Source organism: Vanellus vanellus (genome assembly GCF_965231255.1).
Source record: "Vanellus vanellus genome assembly, chromosome: 1".
NCBI classification, from domain to species: Eukaryota; Metazoa; Chordata; class Aves; order Charadriiformes; family Charadriidae; genus Vanellus; species Vanellus vanellus.
Window position 1 is genome coordinate 153,419,808 of NC_138905.1, and position 21,098 is coordinate 153,440,905.

The window sequence follows — 21,098 nt, forward strand, 5'->3', positions numbered from 1 at the left end:
TACTCACACCACGACTCTACTGGGTGGCTTCTATGAGCAGCTGGCAGCAGCGAAGCCCCTTTCCAGCATCCGAGTTTGCATGAGGGCCTGGCAGGGGAATGTGCTCCTGCGCTCGCAGCCAGCATCAGTAAATCACAGCGTGACGGGCTCACCGCCCCGCCGCTGAACTTTTAACTTGAAGCTCTAGCAGGGCGCTGAGTAGCTCCGGCTACATGACACGGAGCTGTGAAAGTAAATCACTTCGCTGGGAACAAGGGGAAGTCCAGCATATTGTTTTGCAGACCTTGCTTACAGCTTCTTTCCAGTATAAGCGTAGAATATATCCACCTGGGAAGGCAGTTGGAGAGGGATGGACTTCCAGCGCAGAGCTCACCCTTACCCCATCCCGGAGGATGAAGAGGTTGCGCACAAGGTCGCTCCTGATGCCCACAACTCCGCAGGAAATGAAGGCGAGAAACCGGTGTCAAAATTGCAACGTAGGCACAGTGACATAAAACTCTACAAAGAGTTTTGTGACTTTTATGCAAAATTGTAAGTTCATTCTCTTTGGCTTCCGGGTGTAACTATGGTGACATTATTGGCGTATTGTACATATTTATTTTATTATCTGAGCTCCAGGTAGGCTGTGTAAGCCATTCTGTAATGCAGCCTTTGCCACTGTTCTGCTTGATACTTTGCCATTTGTAATCATCAGCTAAAATTAGAGCTGTTGCTTTAAATTTCATCATTAGTTGCATCAGAAGTTTTTATCAGCAGTTGAAACGGGGTTGAAATTTGTCAAGTAGTCTCTCTGACTTTGGGTTATTTGCCTGTTATTTTGGGCAAATGGATAAACTGCTTCATTAATGCAGAAGCATTATGTACCTGGCTGTTTTTACGAATATGATGTGTTTCAGATTGGAGTGAAGTACTTTTGCATACTAAGGAGGAAATCTTTATGCTTTCATTTGGTTTTGAACTTTGTTTCATGTTTTTGTTTGGATTACACCTTGTGTCTGACAGCTCTTAGCATTAAATAATGTTTTAAGTTTAATATCCTTAGTGCTTTAGAGATATTGAGGTGATGATGAAAGATTCCAGTTTCTGTTCTGATTATTCTTCATTTAGATTGATAAGGAGGATGGGTGAAGTGTCTGAGGTTTCCACACCACACCACACTCCACACCCCCCTGAATGCATACAAAATCCATGGAGACCATCAGCGAGGTTTATACTTAACCACAGTTTATACATATAATCACTGCAGTTTGTAGGCTTGTCTGTTGGGATAGTAGCGGGTAGACCATTCTCCATCTGATCTCCTTTGTGGAACTTGCCCACTTGTCATGAATATTTGGATAGCAGTTACTGTTTTCCTCTTCTGCAAAGATGTTGGGGGGGGGGTGGAAGCCAGCTAATAATAACTGGTCAGATGTGACCTTGCATAGGGCTCTTCTGTGAGACAGCGTAAGAAATAGATAAAGCACATTCCTTTTTGAACCACATGCTAGGTGTTTGCTTGCTGCCTCGGATGCTGGGCAAGGAAGGAATTCGGTTCCTATTGAACCTGGTGGGATCCAAGAGTCCTTACCCCTTGGGGGGACAAGGCTTGGCCTCTTGCAGAGGACTGAGGGCTCCTGCAGGGACAGGCTCAGCATGATAGCTCTTTTCTGTGTTGAAATGTGTACATGCGTGCACATGCGTTTAAAATGATGTCAGTTGTTTAATAAGCTTCCAGATAGAATTTGGAGTCAGTGGTTTTGTCAGCTGTGATCAGATTGTAATGAAACTAGACCATTGCCCTGTATTTGCTCTCTGCAGCGGGGCAGAGAGGTGATCCTGAAAGGCATAGCTTTGAGAGTCTAGATACGAGTAAGAAAATGCTTGCAAAGGAAAAATCGAGTGAGCTTTCTTCTGTCTCAGGAGCCTTCGTTAACTTAAAAACTGCTGTTGCAGAGGTAGACATGATCCTAATGAAGTAGTTAATTCCTCTGATATTTTGCAGCTACTGCACTGTCATTTTATGGTCACAAGCCTTTGAGAAGTAACCAAGGTTGCAATTTGAGTAGTTTTTGCCTTTCTGGCATGGGGTTGCCAGCTTGTCTTGGCTTGCATGTGGCTTGCAGTGGGGCAGCCAGAGCATTCCCACCTTCCCCCTTTGCCCGGGACCGACACTGGCGTGCCGTGAGCTGACCTCCCTGAGATGAACCCTAACAAACCAACAAAAAATTCCATGACTTCAAACTAAATCTGTAAAATTACTTCAAGCTATGCGAAGCTTATATGAGGAATAATTGCTTACCTGCTCTGGTTTTCAGTTCTATCTGCCGGTACCATACACATTGCTTATTTAGAGCTTGTTGTTTTAGAATTAGAATTTAATTAGAATTAGAATGTTGTTTTAGAATTAGGAATTATTTTGGAAGTACCATTTATGTTTTCCCATGTGATGCCGGTCCTCAGTTCTTGTTAATATTTGTCCCTGTTTTCTGTAATTCTAATGTATTTCATCATTTTTGTAGTACTTCTTTGAATTGCCTGCCTTTTCTTACCATAAAAAGCCTGTAAATGTATCTGTAGTAATGACGCCTCTGTTTTTTTGAATTAATAGTTATTAGAGAACGTTGCAGGGGGGTTGTTTCTGAAGAGTTAAGAAGCAGGGAGAAATGGCAATTTTATTTCTGAGGCAATGCCGCGAGTTGTTAAGTCCTTTGAAAAACTTGTGTTGAGCAGCCTAACATTAGGCTGATGCAGTTAGCTTTGGAAAAGAAAAAAAAGAGCCCCACAACCAGTGGTGTTGCCTATTTGGTCTAATTTTCTTTCTGTTTCTTTTTTTCAGCAACATGGCGAACGCACTTGCAAATGCGATCTGCGAGCGCTGCAGAGGTGGCTTCGCCCCTGCTGAGAAAATTGTCAACAGCAACGGTGAGCTGTACCACGAGCAGTGCTTCGTCTGCGCCCAGTGCTTTCAGCAGTTCCCCGAAGGGCTCTTCTACGAGGTAAGCCCCTGTCTCGTCTCTAGCCTTTGCTTTGTGCCCTCCTTCTCATAGAAGAAGCAACTACAGGCAGATCAGCAGTGATCACTTCCATGGTAAGAATGGGTCTCCAAAAGAGAGGAGAAAGAGAGGAGCCCAATAGAGGGAGAAAAAAGCAGAAATGTTTCTATGCCAATTTGGAGGACATCAGTGTGTATAACCTTATTTAAACGTGTAGCTTCATGTTATCAGAGCTGAGAAAGAGCTGCTGGAGCTGTCTGCCTCCGTGCAGCCTTTTCCCCGCCAAAATCTGTGCGGACAATCTGTGTATCATACCAGAAATACAGAGAAAGCATACTTCTTGGAGAAGAACAGTCATATAGAAGGAAACCCCAGCATCCTGCCGTTCATAGGAAGCTTATTGCTGAGTTGAGTGAGGCCAGCACGGAATGTGAAAAGTTGCTGGTAGAGATGACCTGTAAGTCAGCATGCTGAGATTGGGGTGTGCAGACAGCCCAAACCAGACGGGGCCTATCTAGAGTCAACTCCAGGTTAAACAAACTGGAGCATTGAAAATGGGCAGTTCTTACACGCTTTCAAGGCTTTAAGCCTGCTCTCACTCATATTTGTCAGCCCCAGGTAGATTGCCCCCAAGTCAGATGGGTTTTTTGATATCGATGTCATTTTCTTTTGCCTTCCTCTATTGTGGGTATTCATAATATATCTCAAGCACAAAGTGACTTTAGTGAAAGCTTTAGACTAGTTCATAAAATACGAAGTGACTGGTATAAGGAAGGGTAGATAATGCGAGACAGGGAATCATTGTCGGAGAGATAAGGTCCTGCTCAAGTAGCTTATACTCCAGCATGCTTACAGTAGTGGTTACAGGATTTATGTCATACTGTGATCTGAAAAGGAAGGTAAGTAAGCAGCGTGCTAGCAGTGTGCTAAAAGCACAGTGCTGTGCTTTCACATACATTCTTGCCATCCTTGTGGCAAGAGCACAGCAGTCTTATCTTCCACAGTAGTACTTCTCATTTTACCATGTTGACGAGGAGAGGCTGAGCGAGGAGTGTGGATTGGAAAAGAGACTGGCAAAGGGGATTCCTGGGGTTTGCTTTCTCTCACCTTGTTTGAGGATCAAAAGGCTTTTCAGTGCTGTAGGCATAGTGTTGCACAAATTGTGGTAAATGAGGCACTAGTGTTCCAGAAGACATCAAAAGGTAAGCTGCAAGGCAGTAGCAATTAAAAACCAACAAAACAAAACACCCCCTAGATACTTATACATTACATTACGATTGTTAGTATATACTGAGCTGCTGCCTGCTTGCAGGTGTGGTGGTGAGCCCTGACGTGTTAAGACCCGAGGCAAACATAAAGTGATATAGGTTTAAAACTAAAATATTTGTAACTGTGTTAATAAAATTGTCTTAAAGCAATAATGTATATTTTCTCTACATAATGAGTACTTTATTCATGCTTTTTCTGACTCAAAAAACAGTGGGACAATCCAGGGACCTCTTTCGGAAGGCTGAATGGTCCTTTGTTTGAGATAAAAGTTTGAGAAATCATGCTCTAGGCAGTCTGTATCTCCTACGGGGTGGAGGAGGACCACCATGGAAATAAAGTCTTAAGTTTACACCGAATCCAGGAATATTACAATGTCTCTGTTGCTCACAGTGGCCATATCTGAATGTCCTTGGCGGGGGCAAGTATCCTGGTAGTGTTTAGATATATTGGATGTGGGCATTTTGTTTCCTAGTGCGACCTTGTTAACATTCATATTCATATTGGTCTTCGAGCATTCTCTTACTGCAAAGCAATGCTCCCTGTTAAAGACAGTAAGTCAGAAGTGAGTGCTAATACATTGTCTTGGGAATGAAAATAGCCTTATGTACTAAACGTGTTTTGGTTAACATTGCTAGAGGTTTTTTTCCGGCTGGGTAGGCGCTTTGTTCTTGAGAAATGTTACATAGAAAGTGGAAAGTTTCAGTTAAGAATAGACACTTTTTGCCACAGCTATTAGAGGTAAAATAATTGTGCCGAGGATTAAATAAATACGTAAAGACTCGTGTGTTGCTTGAATTCATATCACCCTTCTGCCTCTAGCCTTTCCAGTGTCCACCACAAGATCTCTCAGTTTCTCTCTGCACCAGCAAGTCTGTCTGCTGCTGTTGAAGAGAGGTACTTTTTGGCCTGTTTTAAGCCCTCTGACAGCCTTCAGGTGATGGCTCATAAAATTTTACCCAGCCTTCCTCCCCCATCTATAACTGGCCTGTCCTGAGCATCTTTTAGAGAGTGGAGAGGCCACTGGATATCCCTGCTGTCCCAGCCCTCGTGCCTTTAAGGCTGTTTGAGCAGGGAAATCTGCAGCAGGGCGTTCTCCTCTATCTCTGCATCCTTTAGGGTATCCACACGTCCCATGCTGCCAGAATGGCTCTGACCTAGTACTGAAGTGGTCAGTAAGGTGATTGCAGTGGAAACCTCAGCATTTTTCCTGGTGGTGCTGCTCAGGGAGAAAGGGTGACAAGGGTACGGCTTGCTCTTCTTTCATTTGACACCTTGGCATGAGCGTTAGGAACATACAGGGTGGCAAGGTTTGAGGGAGAGGAAGGGACAGCCCTCAGCAAGTAGAGCATGGGCTCAGGTTGGCTGATGCCCAGGAGATGGCTGACAGTGCTCTGAGGACTTGAGATCATCTGTGTCACTGTCAAGAAAAAGTGACTGGAGAGGATGGGCAGAAAGGATATCTTCCTCTGGCTGGCTTAATGCACTCTGAAAAGATGGATATGTTTGGAGGTGTGGCCAAGTAATGTGTCTTTCTGAGCAGGCTCCCCATGGGTAAACACGGGCATTGTTGGTCGCTCAGCATGACTTCATGTTTATTCTGTGTCCGGTTTAGCTAAGCTAGTGTTTCTTGAAAATGATTTCCAGCTCTTAGGAATCGGAAAGTCAAATATTCTTCCTCTGCCTATCGCAAGCCTTGCTGAGTTCCCCCAGTTAGTCATTAAGCTGCTTATCACATTTGCTGTCAAACGCTGCTGTGATAAGCTTTCACACTCTGTTCCATGGGTAGGGACTGAACTGGTCAGGCTATGCAGGAAGAAATGCCAATGCCGGTCTCCTGCGCCGCAGGATATTTCTCCAGGCTGCCTGCAGGGACTCCCGTCAGCACATAACCCCATGGTCTGGCATTGGAGCCAAGCTGCTTGCAGGCACTAGCAGTGCCCCGCTGGAGCAGCGCCCATCCACAGCTGGGAGTTTGCACCGGGTAGCGGGGACTTTGTTGGGGTCCTCATGAGCCTATGTTAGAAATGATAATATGGATTTGTAACCAGCCAGTGTTGGCCCTGTTGCATAAGGGTGTAAGCAAGAGCTCTGTGCCTAACGTTGCATGGGACCTGCTAGGGTTTATTTGTGTTCCAGTTTGCTTGGTATTATCAGTTTAGCCTGTTTTCTTACGCACTCATCCTAAACAGAAATTGCACAAGCACATGCCAGCAGAACTTCCGAACTCACCATGCTTTGCCATCAGGTGTGAAGTGACAGCAGTTCTGGCCTGATTTTACTCCATCGCCCAGGAGCTGTGCATTCCCTAGAGTTGCTGTTGCAGTCTTAGAACAGGGTAGCAGCGCACAGTCCTGTGCTAACAGCAGCAGAACAGCCGGCTTAAATGGAGAGCTTCAGCGGCAGCGCACCCAGAGGGACAGGTTGGCCACACTGTAATCAATCAGCAGGCATTTCCTCCAACCCACATTACTCTTGGGTCCAAGAATGGCTTCTTCCTACTAGAGGCTGCCTGTTGCTCCCACTGGGGAGTGTGGGCACCTCACCTTCAGACAGGGGAGGTTAGGAGAGGTAACTCCTACCCCTGGTCCAGCTGTTAGTTAAGAGCCTCTTGCTGGGTGCTTTCAGAAGAAGCCCAACCTGTTCTGTCTGCACTGTGCTGAGGTGGGGGAGATGGAAGGGCTTAGAGGTGTGCATCCCACAATAGAAGAAAAACAGCAAAATCCTTATGGAGTACTCGCAAGAGCTATAATTGGGGAATCTGTATCACTATTGTTGTTAATTATTTTTTTATTATTGTTATTATTATCATTACTATTACTGTTACTATTATTATTGTTGTTGTTTTTGTTGTTGTTGTTGTTATTACATCAGGACTTTTGTCTCACGAATGAGATGGAGGTCCTTTCAGTTTTGGGGTTTTTCTAAGATGTTTGTAATAACTTATGGGAAGATTAAAGGAAGGTGCAGCTGCAATGCACTTGTCAGATTTGTTTCTATTCCAGTTGCACCTGGAGTGTTTTCTTAAAATGGACTTTACCAGAAACCGCCTTAGAGGAGAGGTCTTTAAAGACTCAGTTTTTGAGCGTGTCTTTCCACTAGGTTAGCTGAAACGGTGGAGATCAGCTGGAGGCTTTGTCATGGTGAAACGTTCTATGCAGAGCCATTTAACTCATGGACCTTCGGCAAACAACAGTCAAATGACCTTGCTTTTAAAATATGTGCTGTGGGATTTGTCATAGAAGCTCAAGGCTCTCTCTGACGGATGAACTGCTGGGTCATCCACAAAAGGCAGCACAAACGAGCCAAGAAGGTTGAAAATATAAACAAGACTGGTAACCAACCTGCCTGATGCAAACCAGAGGAGAAGAAAACCTGTTTGGTCTGCCCAGATCAACCTGTAGTGTCTCTGAAATCCAAGCAAACCTAAGCATCTCCCACTGGACCACCTGTTTACAGAAAACAGGAAGCTTTTGGATTTTTTTTTTTCAGTTTAAAAAGGATTTTATCCAGCAGGAAGCAAGCACAATTCTCAATGAACCAGTAATTTCCGGTACTCTTTGAGACAGTAATAGCCCTCTCTGTGTCAATTTTAAAAAAATCAAAATCTCCAATTAAAAAAGTAATTATTTTAGAGTATCACACCAGAAAAACACTTGATAAATTGCTAGTAGAGACTTCTGGAAGAGTCTGTATTGATCTCTTGTCTTTCTGTTCCTAGTAGGTGCAATTCAGGTTGGGCACAGGAATTAAGTTTCTGATCTCAAGTATCCAGTGACTTCTAGAGTGTTTCATTAGATTCCCATCCTGCCAGTGGCTCTGTATATTGCATGAGTAATTACTATACTTATATTGTATTTAATCCTTAGAATTTCATAGTATAAAACAGGCTATCTTGAAGCACATTGCTGTATTTTCTGTCCATGCACAAAACCTGTATTTGTGGGTAGTTATTTTATGCTATTCGCTTTGTTTTGTGTTAGACCCAGTAAAAAGAAAGGAGTGGGATTTCCTGCTATCCCCCTTTTTCCAGTGTTTTAAACTGAGACATTCAAATCCAAACATTTCATAGCATACCTAATATTGTCTGTCTGGTTTTGACATGCTAGTTGGCATGTGTGTCTAGTAATGATGTGCCTAAAGGTATCTAAACATTTCCCCTCATTTCAGGACATACTTGCCTACATGTTTTTACATATTCTCCAGCTAAGTTGCTAATGCAATGCTGTAGAACTTTTTTTTGTTACCATGTTTTTTTTTTTTCTATGTGAGCTTGAACTGCAGCTGAACTTACTCTAAGCTGTGAGAAAATTCAGATTCAAATCCAAATCCCTTAAGACTGGTTCCCTATTTCATCTGGTCAACGTAGTGAACTTTGATCCTTAAAATCTGGACTCAATGAGCTTAAGGGTCTTTTCCAACCTAAATGATTCTGTGAAATAAGCATCATGAAGGGAAAGCCTTATTTCCCTTTACGTTTTGGCTGTATTGCTCCATAAATTGCAAAGATTTCTGTCCCTGGGTGTTCTTCCTCCCTCATACTTTCTTCCTCTGCCATACTGGGCCGTTCCTACAGGAAATGTAGAGTGGGGAAGGGATCAAATGGGTTCAGGGAAAACACTTCCCCCCCAGGAAACGTTTTTGTAAGCTAATTTCCTGCCCAGAATTTGCTCAGTTTCATCAGAGTGTCAGCAGTCTGTAAAAATTCAGACGTCTCTTGTGATGTAAGTGGGTGACAAAACATGCCTTACACTCTCAGCAGTATGAGAGGAATGGTGAGCTATTAACACTGCATGCTAACGAGTAGCTGAATTAAGGTGGGTAGATTTAATGCCTAGCACATGGTCTGTTTTTTTGTGCAGCCCCTCATGTTTTACTATCTAATTGCATCTGGAAACAAACAGGTATGTTGCTGCATTTATGTTAAGGGCATGCTCCTCATCCCTCTAACGCTCAGATTTTTTTCCATTTGCAGTTTGAAGGGAGGAAGTACTGCGAACATGATTTTCAAATGCTTTTTGCCCCTTGCTGCCATCAATGTGGTAAGTTTTCCATCGAGGTGAAGCACTTCACACTGATCCCAAATAGGAACGTCACTGGGGAAGATGTGCAGCCCTTGTGTATCTTCTCTGAGAGGTGGCCCTGTACGGCTGAGTATGTGAACTTCCAGAATGAACTTGGCTTCAGAGAATTTGGGCAGCTGCTTTTCCTATAGTTCATCAAACAATGGGATTTAAAAAAAAAAAAAAAAGTTTGCATTATTTGAGTGAGTAGTTTAGCTGTTGATCCAGTGATCCAATGAACAGCCCATTCATGACTCCTGGTTATATACATCTACGTGCATGTGCTCATGCAGCTGAAACTCTGCAACAAGTCTTTGTCATCCGCTTTGACTATTGTAACCCACCTGTGCTGTCCTGCTCCACAGAAGCGGCGACAGTCTTTACCATCCAATGTTATAATAACTGATGGGCCACATGGTCCCCCTTTATATTTTTGAAACAAATATGTATAAGACTTCAGCGTCTGAAGTCAACCCTATGTAACACTGAGGGCCGCGTTTTATTTGCCACCGTGGATGTAAATGCTTGCACGTCCGCCGCGCTGTGATCATTTGTATGTTTTTTTTTTTACCCCTGTGTGTGACATGTCGTGCTCGGGCAGGGCTGGGAAGTCATTACTTGACTATTGCTTAAACTGGTCTGGAAGCTCTTGTGTTTCTGAGGCAGCTTGGGAAGGTGCTACAGCTTTCACCTACCTCAGTGAGGCCTTTCCCCGTGTGGAGGGAGGGGTTGAGCACCAAGGGAGGGGGAAGCAGATGTTACGGACTTTTGAATTTAAAGCTGTGGATGCGAACAAGCTGGGGAAGGGGAAGAAGAAGAAAGGGGTCAGTGGTGATTTCTGAGGAGCTATGCTCTGCCTATCTCGAGGATTTCTCCTGCCCAGCCGACACAGCTCCCACCGCTCCTGCCCTGGCTCCTTGTATGTAGCACCATCTCTCTTAAAACCTCATCAAGGTCCTGTGCAGAGCTGGGCTTTGCCACTGCTTGGATTTAGTAAGCGCAGCCAAAATCGATGGGGCTGTTGTCAGTGATGAGGCCTTGAGCATTCCTGACATTTCTGGGGTCCAGTGAGTCGTGTTCTTGAAAAGGTGTGACTGCGTGGGAGCACCACAGAGTCGACATCGGTTACCTGCCCCATCTCTGGCCTTTGACAGCTGTTTGAGTTGTACGTTCTCCAAAGCCAGGAATCAGCCTCCCGCAGCACTGGGAAGCTGAGCTCCCGACACATTTTAGGCAGAGCCTTTGCCCTGAACAGGGGCCTTAGCTACATCGTCCTCATAGAGAATGACTAAATCACGTGTGGTGGCCGTGGCTCGGCTGCCTGCGTGCTACAGTCACACCGCGCATGCAAAACAGTAGTTGTCTCACTATTTTTTTAATGCTTCGCAGGACAGGGGTCCTCATGGTACACCAGAATTTATGTGTGTTGGATTGACTGTTCTGCAGCTTCACCGTGGCTTTGTGTTTTGACTCCATGGAGGTTTTTTTTGGCAGGAGGTCCACAGCAACCCAAGCTCAGTTCTGTTGTGCTTTGAGTATAGAGCCCCTTCAAGGCTTGGTCCTAGTGGAGTAGAAACCACTACTATGTACATGACAAGTTAAAATTGTCATCTTCTAAAATAAAAGAAGGAGAAATATGACTAGGACACAAGAAAGCTATATTATATGAAGAACTACATATATTTCTTTACAGCTTGAGAACAGATGAGTAAAAACAGGGAAGGGACTGAAAAAGAATGATTGCAGAGAGAAGGTGGAGTGTGAGTGTAGAAGGGCTTGTAGGTAAAGAACAGAAGGTTCTTTACATACATCAGCAAGGACGTTTTCTTCTGACCCATAGCAAAAAAACCCAGATTACAGAATTTAGAACCAAAACTGGGATATGGAAAGCAATGTATCCTACAATATTTGGGGGGAGGAATGTCAGTTGTGGGTTGCTTTTAACTTTTGTCTAGCATGGTTTTTTACATCCTGGTGTTGTGTTTCTTACAGGTGAGTTCATTATTGGTCGTGTTATTAAAGCGATGAACAATAGTTGGCATCCAAACTGCTTCTGCTGTGATATCTGCCAACAAGTATTGGCCGATATTGGATTTGTCAAGAATGCTGGCAGGTAGATCTTCACCCTTCCTTCTGTTACTGGTCATGAATAAAATTAACTAAGAGTGGGGACTGAGAGGTTTTGGTTCCTGAAGCTTTGCAGCTGAGTTGGACAAAACTGAAGCATCTTTTGTGGGGAAAAGGTCTAAGAGTGCATTGCAAAACTAAGAATAGGTATTGTAAAATATACACTTAAAATAGTAACAGTTTGCCTACTTCAACACCAGATTTCTCAGCAAACATGTTCTCTACCTAGTAACATTTTGGGGCCATTGTGATACACAGTATGAGAGAAAATATTCAGATGCAGAAGCATTGTCTTCATTTTTTTAATATCAATTTTTACTTTCTCTTTCCAACTTGGGTTTCCAATTTTTGATCTAGTCTAGCACCTTATTTATTAATAATTGCTTTAAGTTCAGTGGGACACTTCACAGAGTAGGATATTTTTACCAGCTGTGATGATCACAAGAATGTTTTATAAGTGGATTCTATGGCCATTGGCTTCAAATGTATAATATGATATACATAGTTAATTACAGAATTAGAACCTGTGTGGTCATGCAGCTCCCAATCTAAATTTTTAAGATTTTGAGAGTAAAACATTCAGCTATGAGAACTTATCATAAACTTTGTTTTCTGTGTTTCAACACATCTTAAACTCAAATAAGCTGAAGAAATTATATCCCTGGGGTGACAGAAAACAAAATTATAGCCCTCCCTCTCCTGAACTTGGTTTCCCTAACAAGGAAATTGTTTTAAAGACTGTTTTCCCTCCAAAAAGGGCTGATTGAAATGAGATTCTAATAGATTTTTTTGTTTATATTTTGCACTGCAGTATGTGGTACCAGTACTTACCTTACTTATCTCTCTTTTTTGTGCTGTTTCAGACATCTCTGCCGTCCTTGCCATAACAGGGAAAAAGCCAGAGGCCTGGGAAAGTACATTTGCCAGAAGTGTCATGCCATTATTGACGAACAGCCTCTCATATTCAAAAATGATCCTTATCACCCTGATCATTTCAACTGTGCAAACTGCGGGTAACTTGAGTTCTGCAAAAGAAGACAGGAAAATGCTGGGTTTATTTGCTTTATCAATTTACATTTTAAAGTGAAAACCTGTCCTGTAGAACCAGCAGGAGGGATGGGGTTTGGGCCAGATGTGTGTTACTGCTTTTGGGATGGTGGAGTTGGGCCTTTAGTTCCAACACCAGCTGACTGCCTGGGGTGTAAAGAAAGGTTGGACTCTGCAGGAAAAAGTGGTACCTTACAAAACACGAAGTACGGATGCACATAACAGTTTCTGTAGCAGTGAAATGACAGCTTGTTATTCTGCTCTGAGAGGAAAAAAAGCGGTCCTCTTTGGCTGCTGGAGTTACCATCTTGCCTATGTTATTTCTTTTTAGTTGAGTGGCATGCAAACTTTGTTCTCTCCTTTTAAGGCCCCTCTTTTCCTTAGAAGCTTTCTGCCACCTCATTTTATCGGCTTCTGCAACTGCAGTACGTGAAGCTGCACATTTCTACATCCTGCCCTGATGCAGAGATCCGGGGGCATAGTAGGATATAGCACAGATTATTAGTCGTTTAGATCTGGTGCAAAGGAAGCTATTGTTTCAGTGCCGTAGCAAAGGCTGATTTGAATAACAACGCGGTATTGTGTCAGTGGCAACCAGTTGAGAGCATTAGTGAGTGCAGTCACGCTTTGTTCTCAGTATTCTAACCATGCAAATTACTAAGGAGTACATGAGATTCTGCAATTCGCAGTGAATAAACATCGCTAGCTCATGTGGGTCCATAGTTTTCTTTCTCTGATGTTTGATGCAACGGGGAAAATGTACCTAGATGTAGAGGACTACCGTTTACTTTCAGTTACAGTTAAGCAAATCTAAAAGAAACCGGTGGTGAGTGCTGCCAGAATATAAGCCAAACATGTCTGCAGCTTGCACACACACATTTGTGCTACATAAGCAGAATGCAAAATGACAATAGCTCAGTAGCTGTTTTCAGAGAGCCTTAGTCCATCTCGCTTAGCAGCCTCTTCTCAGGTTACTGTGGATTTGATCGGTCTTGAACTATGTTGAACTATCTCATATTTGCTGCTGCTGCATTACTGTAGTACAAACGCAATTTCTAAAACAAATGCTAAAATTTCTTTTTTTTCTTTTCAGAAACTCTCAAGAGTTGACATCATTCAGTGCCTTTATTCATGCTTTCAATTCATTAACTTTTGAACAGGAAGGAGCTGACTGCTGATGCTCGTGAGTTGAAGGGAGAATTGTACTGCTTACCCTGCCATGACAAAATGGGTGTCCCCATCTGTGGGGCATGTAGAAGACCAATTGAAGGCCGTGTGGTGAATGCCATGGGCAAACAATGGCACGTGGAGGTAAACATCAGATGATTTATATTGTCTTTTACAAATGTAAACATACTTACCTGAGGTTTTGCTGATCAATTTCAATGAAAGGATTAGCAAAGCATGCAGCAATGGTTAGTAAATGCCTTCTCCTAATCCCATCTTCAGCCTTCTTGTGGCTGATCTTCCGCTGTGAAATAGGAGTTATTTCTTACCTTACAGAGAGCTTTGACTGTGAAACTAAAATCAGTAATCAAAGGAAGCACTGTGAGATCCTTACAAAAGAAAATTTCAGAGTGCAAAGCAGTATATGTGGAAAGGCAGTAAATTCTGTGGCAACCATAATGTTACTGAGCGTCATAATACCCTTATGTCTCCCATATTCACCTACCATGTAAATATCTCTAAAGCACTTCATGTGAGAGTTTGTATTTCGAGGCCATGTACAAGATTCAGTTCCACATCTTCCATATAATTAGGAAAATAAACAGCCTGTTCTTTCTGTGGTTTTGAAAATCTCCTCCAGCAAATGCTTTCTTCATGAGAGAGTAATGTTGGTGCAAATTCTGTAAAATCTCATCGTTTTGTTCATTAATAACATACAAGAATCCCTTTACTTGATTTTTGGTTTTGGTAACTTTTGGATTGAAATGTTGAATACATTAAAAGGAGCGTTATTTCAGTGGTTTAAAATGTACAAAGTTTTACTTTTCATTTTCAAGATGGCACAGCTAGCTCAGTAGACTTCAGTCATGTTCAGTACTGGGCTTGGTTGGTTTGCTTTCCAGAAAAAAATACCATTACTTCCAAATAAACAAAAAAAAAGAAAATGTATGTAATTTTCTTTGTAGCATTTCGTTTGTGCAAAATGTGAAAAGCCATTCCTGGGTCATCGTCATTACGAGAGAAAAGGCTTGGCGTATTGTGAAACCCACTACAATCAGGTAAGGTTGTATGTTTTTTAAAGCAGTGTTAATTGGTAAACTCGGTAATTGGTTTTATTAGATAGAGATCAAAACCCGTGGACATTCTTCTGTTTTCTTATAGGCCCCTGTGGGTGTAGATGCAGATGTTCTGCAACTGTTCTGCAACTGTTCTGTTGCAGTTAATTTATAATTTATGTGGGTTTCTCTATACATCATTCTGGTATTGAGAAAGAGAACTGCAGGTATTCCACAAAGGCTAGCCAGGACAATCAGTATCAAGTTGTTCTTCAAGCTTAGTAGTACTTAAGTAGAGCTTTTACGAGCTTCTACATGTCTGTGGGATCAGAGCAGTTAATGACACCCAGTCTTTCCCGAGAAGCTAAAGATTTGCCGCTCAGTAGATGCAGTTTAAGACGAGGTCCTCGTGAGTAGTGTGGTTTTCCCTACAGCTGCTCCTCTAAGATGACCGCGTGTTAACATAGGCTGCATCACCCAGCTCATTCATGAGGTTGCTGAAGACTGTGAAGACTACCTTTGTCAGAGAACACCACCTAGTGACCACTTGCATTCATATAGGAGTTATATACCATCTCTCTCCAGACTCCCTTGCTTGTGTTGTCCAGCACCACGATGTATAGACCTTTTTGTTTGGAAGCCATCTGCCTTGTGCCACGTCCACCTCTTTGCTTGTATAAACACAAGACTAGGGGTTACACTGGGGAGTTGTAAGGCATCTGCTAATTACAGATGGATTCTTAATTTGTCACTGATTAAGGGCAGATGATTGAAATGTTGCCGGCATACTCGTAGACAATAAATGCCATGACATTAGTAGTAATAGTGTTGCAGCTGTCATGGGGCAAGTACATATACCAGACAAGAGCTGTGTGTAGACTGGAAAAAATACATGAAGTTTTGGGAACATTTAACTGTTACATTGTGGACAAATGTTAATCCTGGAAATAGAATGAATAATTTTTGGCCTAAATTTCCTTTTTTTTTTTTTTAATTAAAAATAACATTTATTTACAGTTTTTGCCAGAAACAGCAATATTTTGTTCTAGTCATGCAGGCAAGTCCAAATGTTAAATTGGCTGATTAGTAATGATGTGTATGTGACACCGACTGCTGTGTTTCAAATATTCAGGATTAAAGAAATGTTAAAACAAAACAATATTCTATTTACAGAGGATCAAACAGATGTAAACAAATCTTTAATATTTTAACGATCTTTTGTGATGAGATGATGCAAAACATACTTGGCAAACTAAACCAGACTTTCCAGCATTCTTTTTACTGAAATAAATAGGAAAGCTATTACTCTCATCAGCTGAAATACAGTTATTTTGTTAATTTGAGAATCTACCCTCGATAAAATAATTACATTAATTCTCTTTCATCTTCAGCTGTTTGGTGATGTTTGTTTCCATTGCAACCGTGTGATTGAAGGAGATGGTAAGCACTGTTCTAACTGTTTCCTTAATTTTCCTTTCTGATGGAAGTTCTCTTTAAAAGTGGAAATAAGGGGAAAGCAGCTCCCTGTTGAATCATTGATTGTTCTCATTAAAACAAAACCAGCCATTCTCTCAATTGGAAATTAGGTTAAAGCTGATTAGTCAGAGACCAAGTGGTGTTTCATGATGGTGTGGAAGACCACCCAGCGACGGAAGAGAACTGTGGTCAACTGGAAACCCTTCAGTAACGTGCAAAGGCCAGGGATGCTGGGAGATGCACAGAGGTAGCTTCCTGCCCCACCAGCTTCAAAAGAGAACACGGGCGAAGGCGAGGATGACCACACAGGCATCTCCTCAACAAATTTAGAGATTATGAACCAAATTTGAAAAAGTATTTCAATATTGAAAGATGTGGGTGGGCAGTCTAAGGGATACTTTTAAAGTGCCTAGTTTCCATTATTTCAGTTTGGATCCTAGAGATATCTACCTGTCTATCACAGGCACCTGTCTTTTGAAAATCTAGGCTGATGGTAATGTCACAAAACCAGGAAAGATGTGTCCTATAAAGAGAGAGAACTGGATGCAACTGTTTTAAGTTTGGGGTTTTATTTTGGGGGTGGAGGAAGTGTTTTGAAGGTTGGGTTTGGTTTTTTTTTTGGACAACCAGCTATGATTAAATGCCAAAAAGCAAATTATTCTACCTGAAATAATGCAACATTATTATGTGCCTATTTACCCCTGCCTGAAGTAAATACTGTAATACTAGCGTTAGCCTCACCTAAGCCGAAGCCATTAGCAAAGTGGGAGGAAGCCTCTAGCATGTAAAAAAAGACATAAAGTAGTTTACAGTCATGTAAATATAGGGTGGGACGTACATTCCAGAGATGTGCTTTCCCCACATATTCTGGACTGGACTATACCTGCAGAACAACAATCCAGAATGCCTTGGAGGAAACAGTGTCCTCCTTTTCATTAAAATCCTACTAGAATGAGTAGAACTGGATCTTAAGGTGAATGAATAAATTCATCCATGTCTGATAACTGCATTTCTGTATGTTTCTAATATTACACCACATAATCTGACACGCATATTGTATGTTTCAGTCTCTGAACTGAACAGAACGTGGTGTAATGCAGTAATTTCTTTATTTTCAATGTACGTTGTCAATTAGTTTACATTTCTTCTTTCATTTCTGCACACAAATTTGACACTGCTGTCAGAAATGATGAGTATCTGGTATTGTTCTCTCTCGGGTCAAACAAACATCTGTGGCAGCAGTTTTTCAGGAGGGTGTCTATGACTATTACAGAGGTTGCTTGGGAGCTTTTGTCTGACTAGTATTATTTTCGCAAGCAGTGGAATAACTATGCTTCTGTGGATGTGGCCCCATGGTGCAGGAAGAAAAGCTCTACATGACAATGCTCTGGCTCTATTTGTTGTTGACAAAATGCTGTATTTTATGAGAAAGCCATTCTCCTGCATCTTCTAACTTAGATTAAGAAAAGAGGCAAATTTTGGCAGGGAAAAGTGGAAAGGTACATTGAGAAAGAGGAACAACAGAAAACGGATTGAGATATACAACAAAGAGAAAATAGTTACTTTCTCGCCAAAGCAAAGAATAAAAATATATCTAAGTTTGTCTTGATCAAGTAATTTATCCCATGGGTCTATAATTTTTTCACCTTGGTAGTGCTGAGTTACCAGCAGTGTCCTGACTGTTGGCTTCGAGTTATTTTCAGGTGAGTGCTAATGTTGATGGCACTGCAGTCGGAACAGGAGCTGGGAAATTAAACTGAATGAAAACATAAGCACCTTCTTGCTGGATTGCTTTTCAGCTGAAAAAGTCTCCTGATAAAGTTGGAAACACAGCCTCATGAAACAGTTGCCTGAGGTCAGCATGCTATGAGATGAGGTGGAAGCAGGCAACAGGAGGCAGAAATAGGCTAAACTGGTCTTGCTGGTGAACACAGTTGTATGTACCCTCAGAGACAGCTTTATCAATGCTTCACTGTCCTGCTACACTACACTCACGTGTACCTTCCTCGCCGTGCCACATTATTGTTACGCTCCTTAATACTTGTTACAAGAATCAAATGACTGTTCTTCATGCCTCGTGAACATGTAAGCTTAACATTTTTGTAATACCTTTTTTTTCTTTTCTGTAATGCTAATTATTTCTTTTTGTTTCTTCTAGTTGTGTCTGCTCTGAATAAGGCATGGTGTGTGAACTGTTTTGCTTGTTCAACTTGCAACACTAAGTTAACTCTCAAGTAAGTTTATCAATAAGTGTGATGCCTTCAAAACATATCAGTGGTTATCTTTGAAGTGTAGATGTTGCTATCCTGTAACTGTTACAGTATGAAAACCATATAAGCATTGAGAAAAAATATGTTTACCTTTCTTCCTCTTGCTCCACTTACTAATGTACATCTCTTTTAGCTGTCTGTTCAGGTCTTCTTTCAGTTGGTCTTCTTAACTCTTCTTCTTTTCTGTCCTTTATTTTTCCTGCGTTTAACTCTAAAGGGATAAGTTTGTTGAAATTGATCTAAAACCTGTCTGCAAACACTGTTATGAGAAAATGCCAGATGAATTTAAGCGACGACTTGCCAAACGGGAACGTGAAGCAAAGGATAAAGAGAAGCAGAAAAAGAAAAAGCCAATCTGTTTGTAAACTTTTTTTCCTTCTCACCACCACCTCTGCTCCTTTCTTCTTTGGTCAGTGCTAAGGATGCTTTTTTTTTAAGTTTTTGCATGAATTTATGGCAAGCAAACCTTAAATATTTTTCACACAATTGCAACTTGAAATATTAACTTGTTATTTCGTTATCTTGCATTTATTCTGTTTAGCTCTACAATTAGGTTTGAAAGGCTTTTTAAATGACATGGTTAATAAAAATGGACATTTGGGTAAAAACTGCATAACTCACTCAACAGGGTATTTTAACTACTGTCTAACTTTGTATAACCTTGTGAAAGTAACTCCATATATGTGTATAAATTGCAGTTGTAATGTTTTGCCTGTGCACATTTAATAGGATACTTTTAAAAATTTTTTTCACTATCCCTGCTGCTAAAACTTTTTCTGCTTTTTGCCTTGTCATTTTAGGAATAAATTTGTTGAGTTTGATATGAAGCCTGTCTGCAAAAAGTGTTATGAGAAGTTTCCTCTAGAGCTGAAGAAAAGACTGAAGAAACTAGCTGAAACTTTGGGAAGGAAGTAAAGACTTCATCTGCTCTCCCCTTCCTTTGTGAAAATCTTATATATATTACTTGGGGAGAGGGGCTGCTTTGACGCTGCAATCAGACAACAAATAATGAGTATGCCAGAAGGAGATCAAATTGAAATATTGTGAGATTCTCTGCTTTCTATACATGTATCAACATTTATCAACATTTGTTGATAAACAGACCTTATTTCCAAACTAAATTAAATAGTAGCTCACCTGAAAGGTTTCTGACCCTGATAATACAGTTGAACTGATGCAAGTGGCCCATTCTGCACAGTAATCTCTGCAGAAATTTACAGACAGAAAATTTGCTTGTGAATGAATACCTGCGAAAACAAACTGTGCAAATGTGTTCAACTTTAGGGGCATGTATTGTCATTTATATTACTGAAAGTATTAACCTTCAAATTAAGCATGCACACAAAAATTGCCCAAGTCAAGTGACTTGGGCAAGAAACCAACATACTTTGCCTCACGGAAAAATTCACACTTGGATTTCAGGCCAAGTCATCTCATTAAAGGAGCTTTGTTTCAGATGGTTTGAAAAGTATCAGATTTCTAAGTACAGTCACTGTACAAATGACCTACTTCTGAATGATTACGCTTACATGGTGAATCTTTGTACATCAGGCTTAGCATGAAATACCTATATGAAATGTATATTCCCATTGCAAGAAATGAGCATACTCAGAACTACTTGAATTTTGCTATATTCCACTCAAAATAACACATTAACTTTTATATATGCTTTTGCATTCTATTTACTTTTTGTGCCTTACTCTGCTGGACCATACATAACAGTGTTCCATTAAATATATATATAGTTTTATTTTTTATTTCATATTTTTATGCAGAAACTATATACAAGGTATTTTCAAAAGATAACATACTTTGCCTTAATTATAAAGGATGTGAGAAGTATTTTATTTCAAATGTGAACACCTGAGCTTAAAATACAGCTTCTAGACTTCCTTAATTTTCAGAATAATACTGAAAATGCCTATTACAATTAACTGGTGATATTACTTTTACACCTATGAGTGTAAATATAAAAGGTTTGATCCTGCTAGGATCTGTTTCTTTAGCCATCCTCAAGAACTGAGCTCACAAATCATCAGAATTCCTTATAACATACATGTAATTGTTTTATACTCTTGACTTCTGTCCATGCAAATCTGTTTTGTTTTTCCCTTTCTTATAGAAAATACAGTTACTTAGGGCTTCTTGATGGTACTACATTATGAAGTACGCAAACATTTTTTTATTTTTTTTTATATTAGTGACTTAAACAGATTTTATGTAATTACCTCATAGGAAGTAAAATTTTCTTTCCTGTTTATGAAAAATTAGTTGCTTTAAAACATCTGCTTTCCAGTGTCATCAATAAAGGCTATGTTATTAAACCTTGTATCACCTCTCTTAAATGAGTGCTGTGAAGGGTGGGAAAGCAACTAGGCTATCTTGGCTCCTTATGCTTTTACCTGTGACTTTATGTAAATACTTCCTTATTATCCTGATTTAAAGGAGACATATGCCTTTCCTAAATATCCCTCTGTAATTCTTATCCTAAATATCCCTCTGTAATTCTTAGGTTCATGAAAGAAATGGCAGTTTGTTTTGTAAAGAATAGCTTGATTCTTCTGGATGTTTTCTGAATTGGCATGGTCACTAGGTTTTCCTAAAGAAAAGATCTTGACTGAGTTTAAAATGTACACTTTCCTATCAATTTTT

General features: G+C 40.9%; 1 protein-coding gene across 2 annotated transcripts; it reads left to right on the top strand.

Annotated features, from left to right (window-relative positions):
- The first annotated feature begins 218 nt into the window (after nt 1-218).
- LIMS1 (LIM zinc finger domain containing 1) lies at nt 219-20,862 on the top strand. Of its 2 annotated transcripts, XM_082485514.1 has the most exons (11): nt 219-531; nt 2,819-2,978; nt 9,217-9,283; nt 11,297-11,417; nt 12,295-12,444; nt 13,639-13,789; nt 14,611-14,703; nt 16,092-16,140; nt 18,335-18,410; nt 18,664-18,855; nt 19,247-19,372. In XM_082485514.1, exons 1-10 carry the CDS (start codon nt 350-352, stop codon nt 18,809-18,811), a joined length of 1,197 nt encoding a protein of 398 aa, XP_082341640.1. In that variant the 5' UTR covers nt 219-349; the 3' UTR covers nt 18,812-18,855; nt 19,247-19,372. The 2 variants fall into 2 exon arrangements, with proteins under 2 accessions (XP_082341640.1, XP_082341641.1); XM_082485515.1 differs by lacking the exon at nt 18,664-18,855 and having other exon boundaries at nt 19,247-20,862.
- Nucleotides 20,863-21,098: the final 236 nt, after the last annotated feature.

Excerpts from the sequence above, each read along its gene's own strand:
- LIMS1 (XM_082485514.1), top strand. The coding sequence starts at position 350 with ATGGACTTCCAGCGCAGAGCTCACCCTTACCCCATCCCGGAGGATGAA. Across the intron at positions 12,445-13,638 it reads TTCAACTGTGCAAACTGCGG|GAAGGAGCTGACTGCTGATG; the intron begins GTAACTTGAGTT and ends ACTTTTGAACAG. Across the intron at positions 18,411-18,663 it reads AACACTAAGTTAACTCTCAA|GGATAAGTTTGTTGAAATTG; the intron begins GTAAGTTTATCA and ends TTAACTCTAAAG.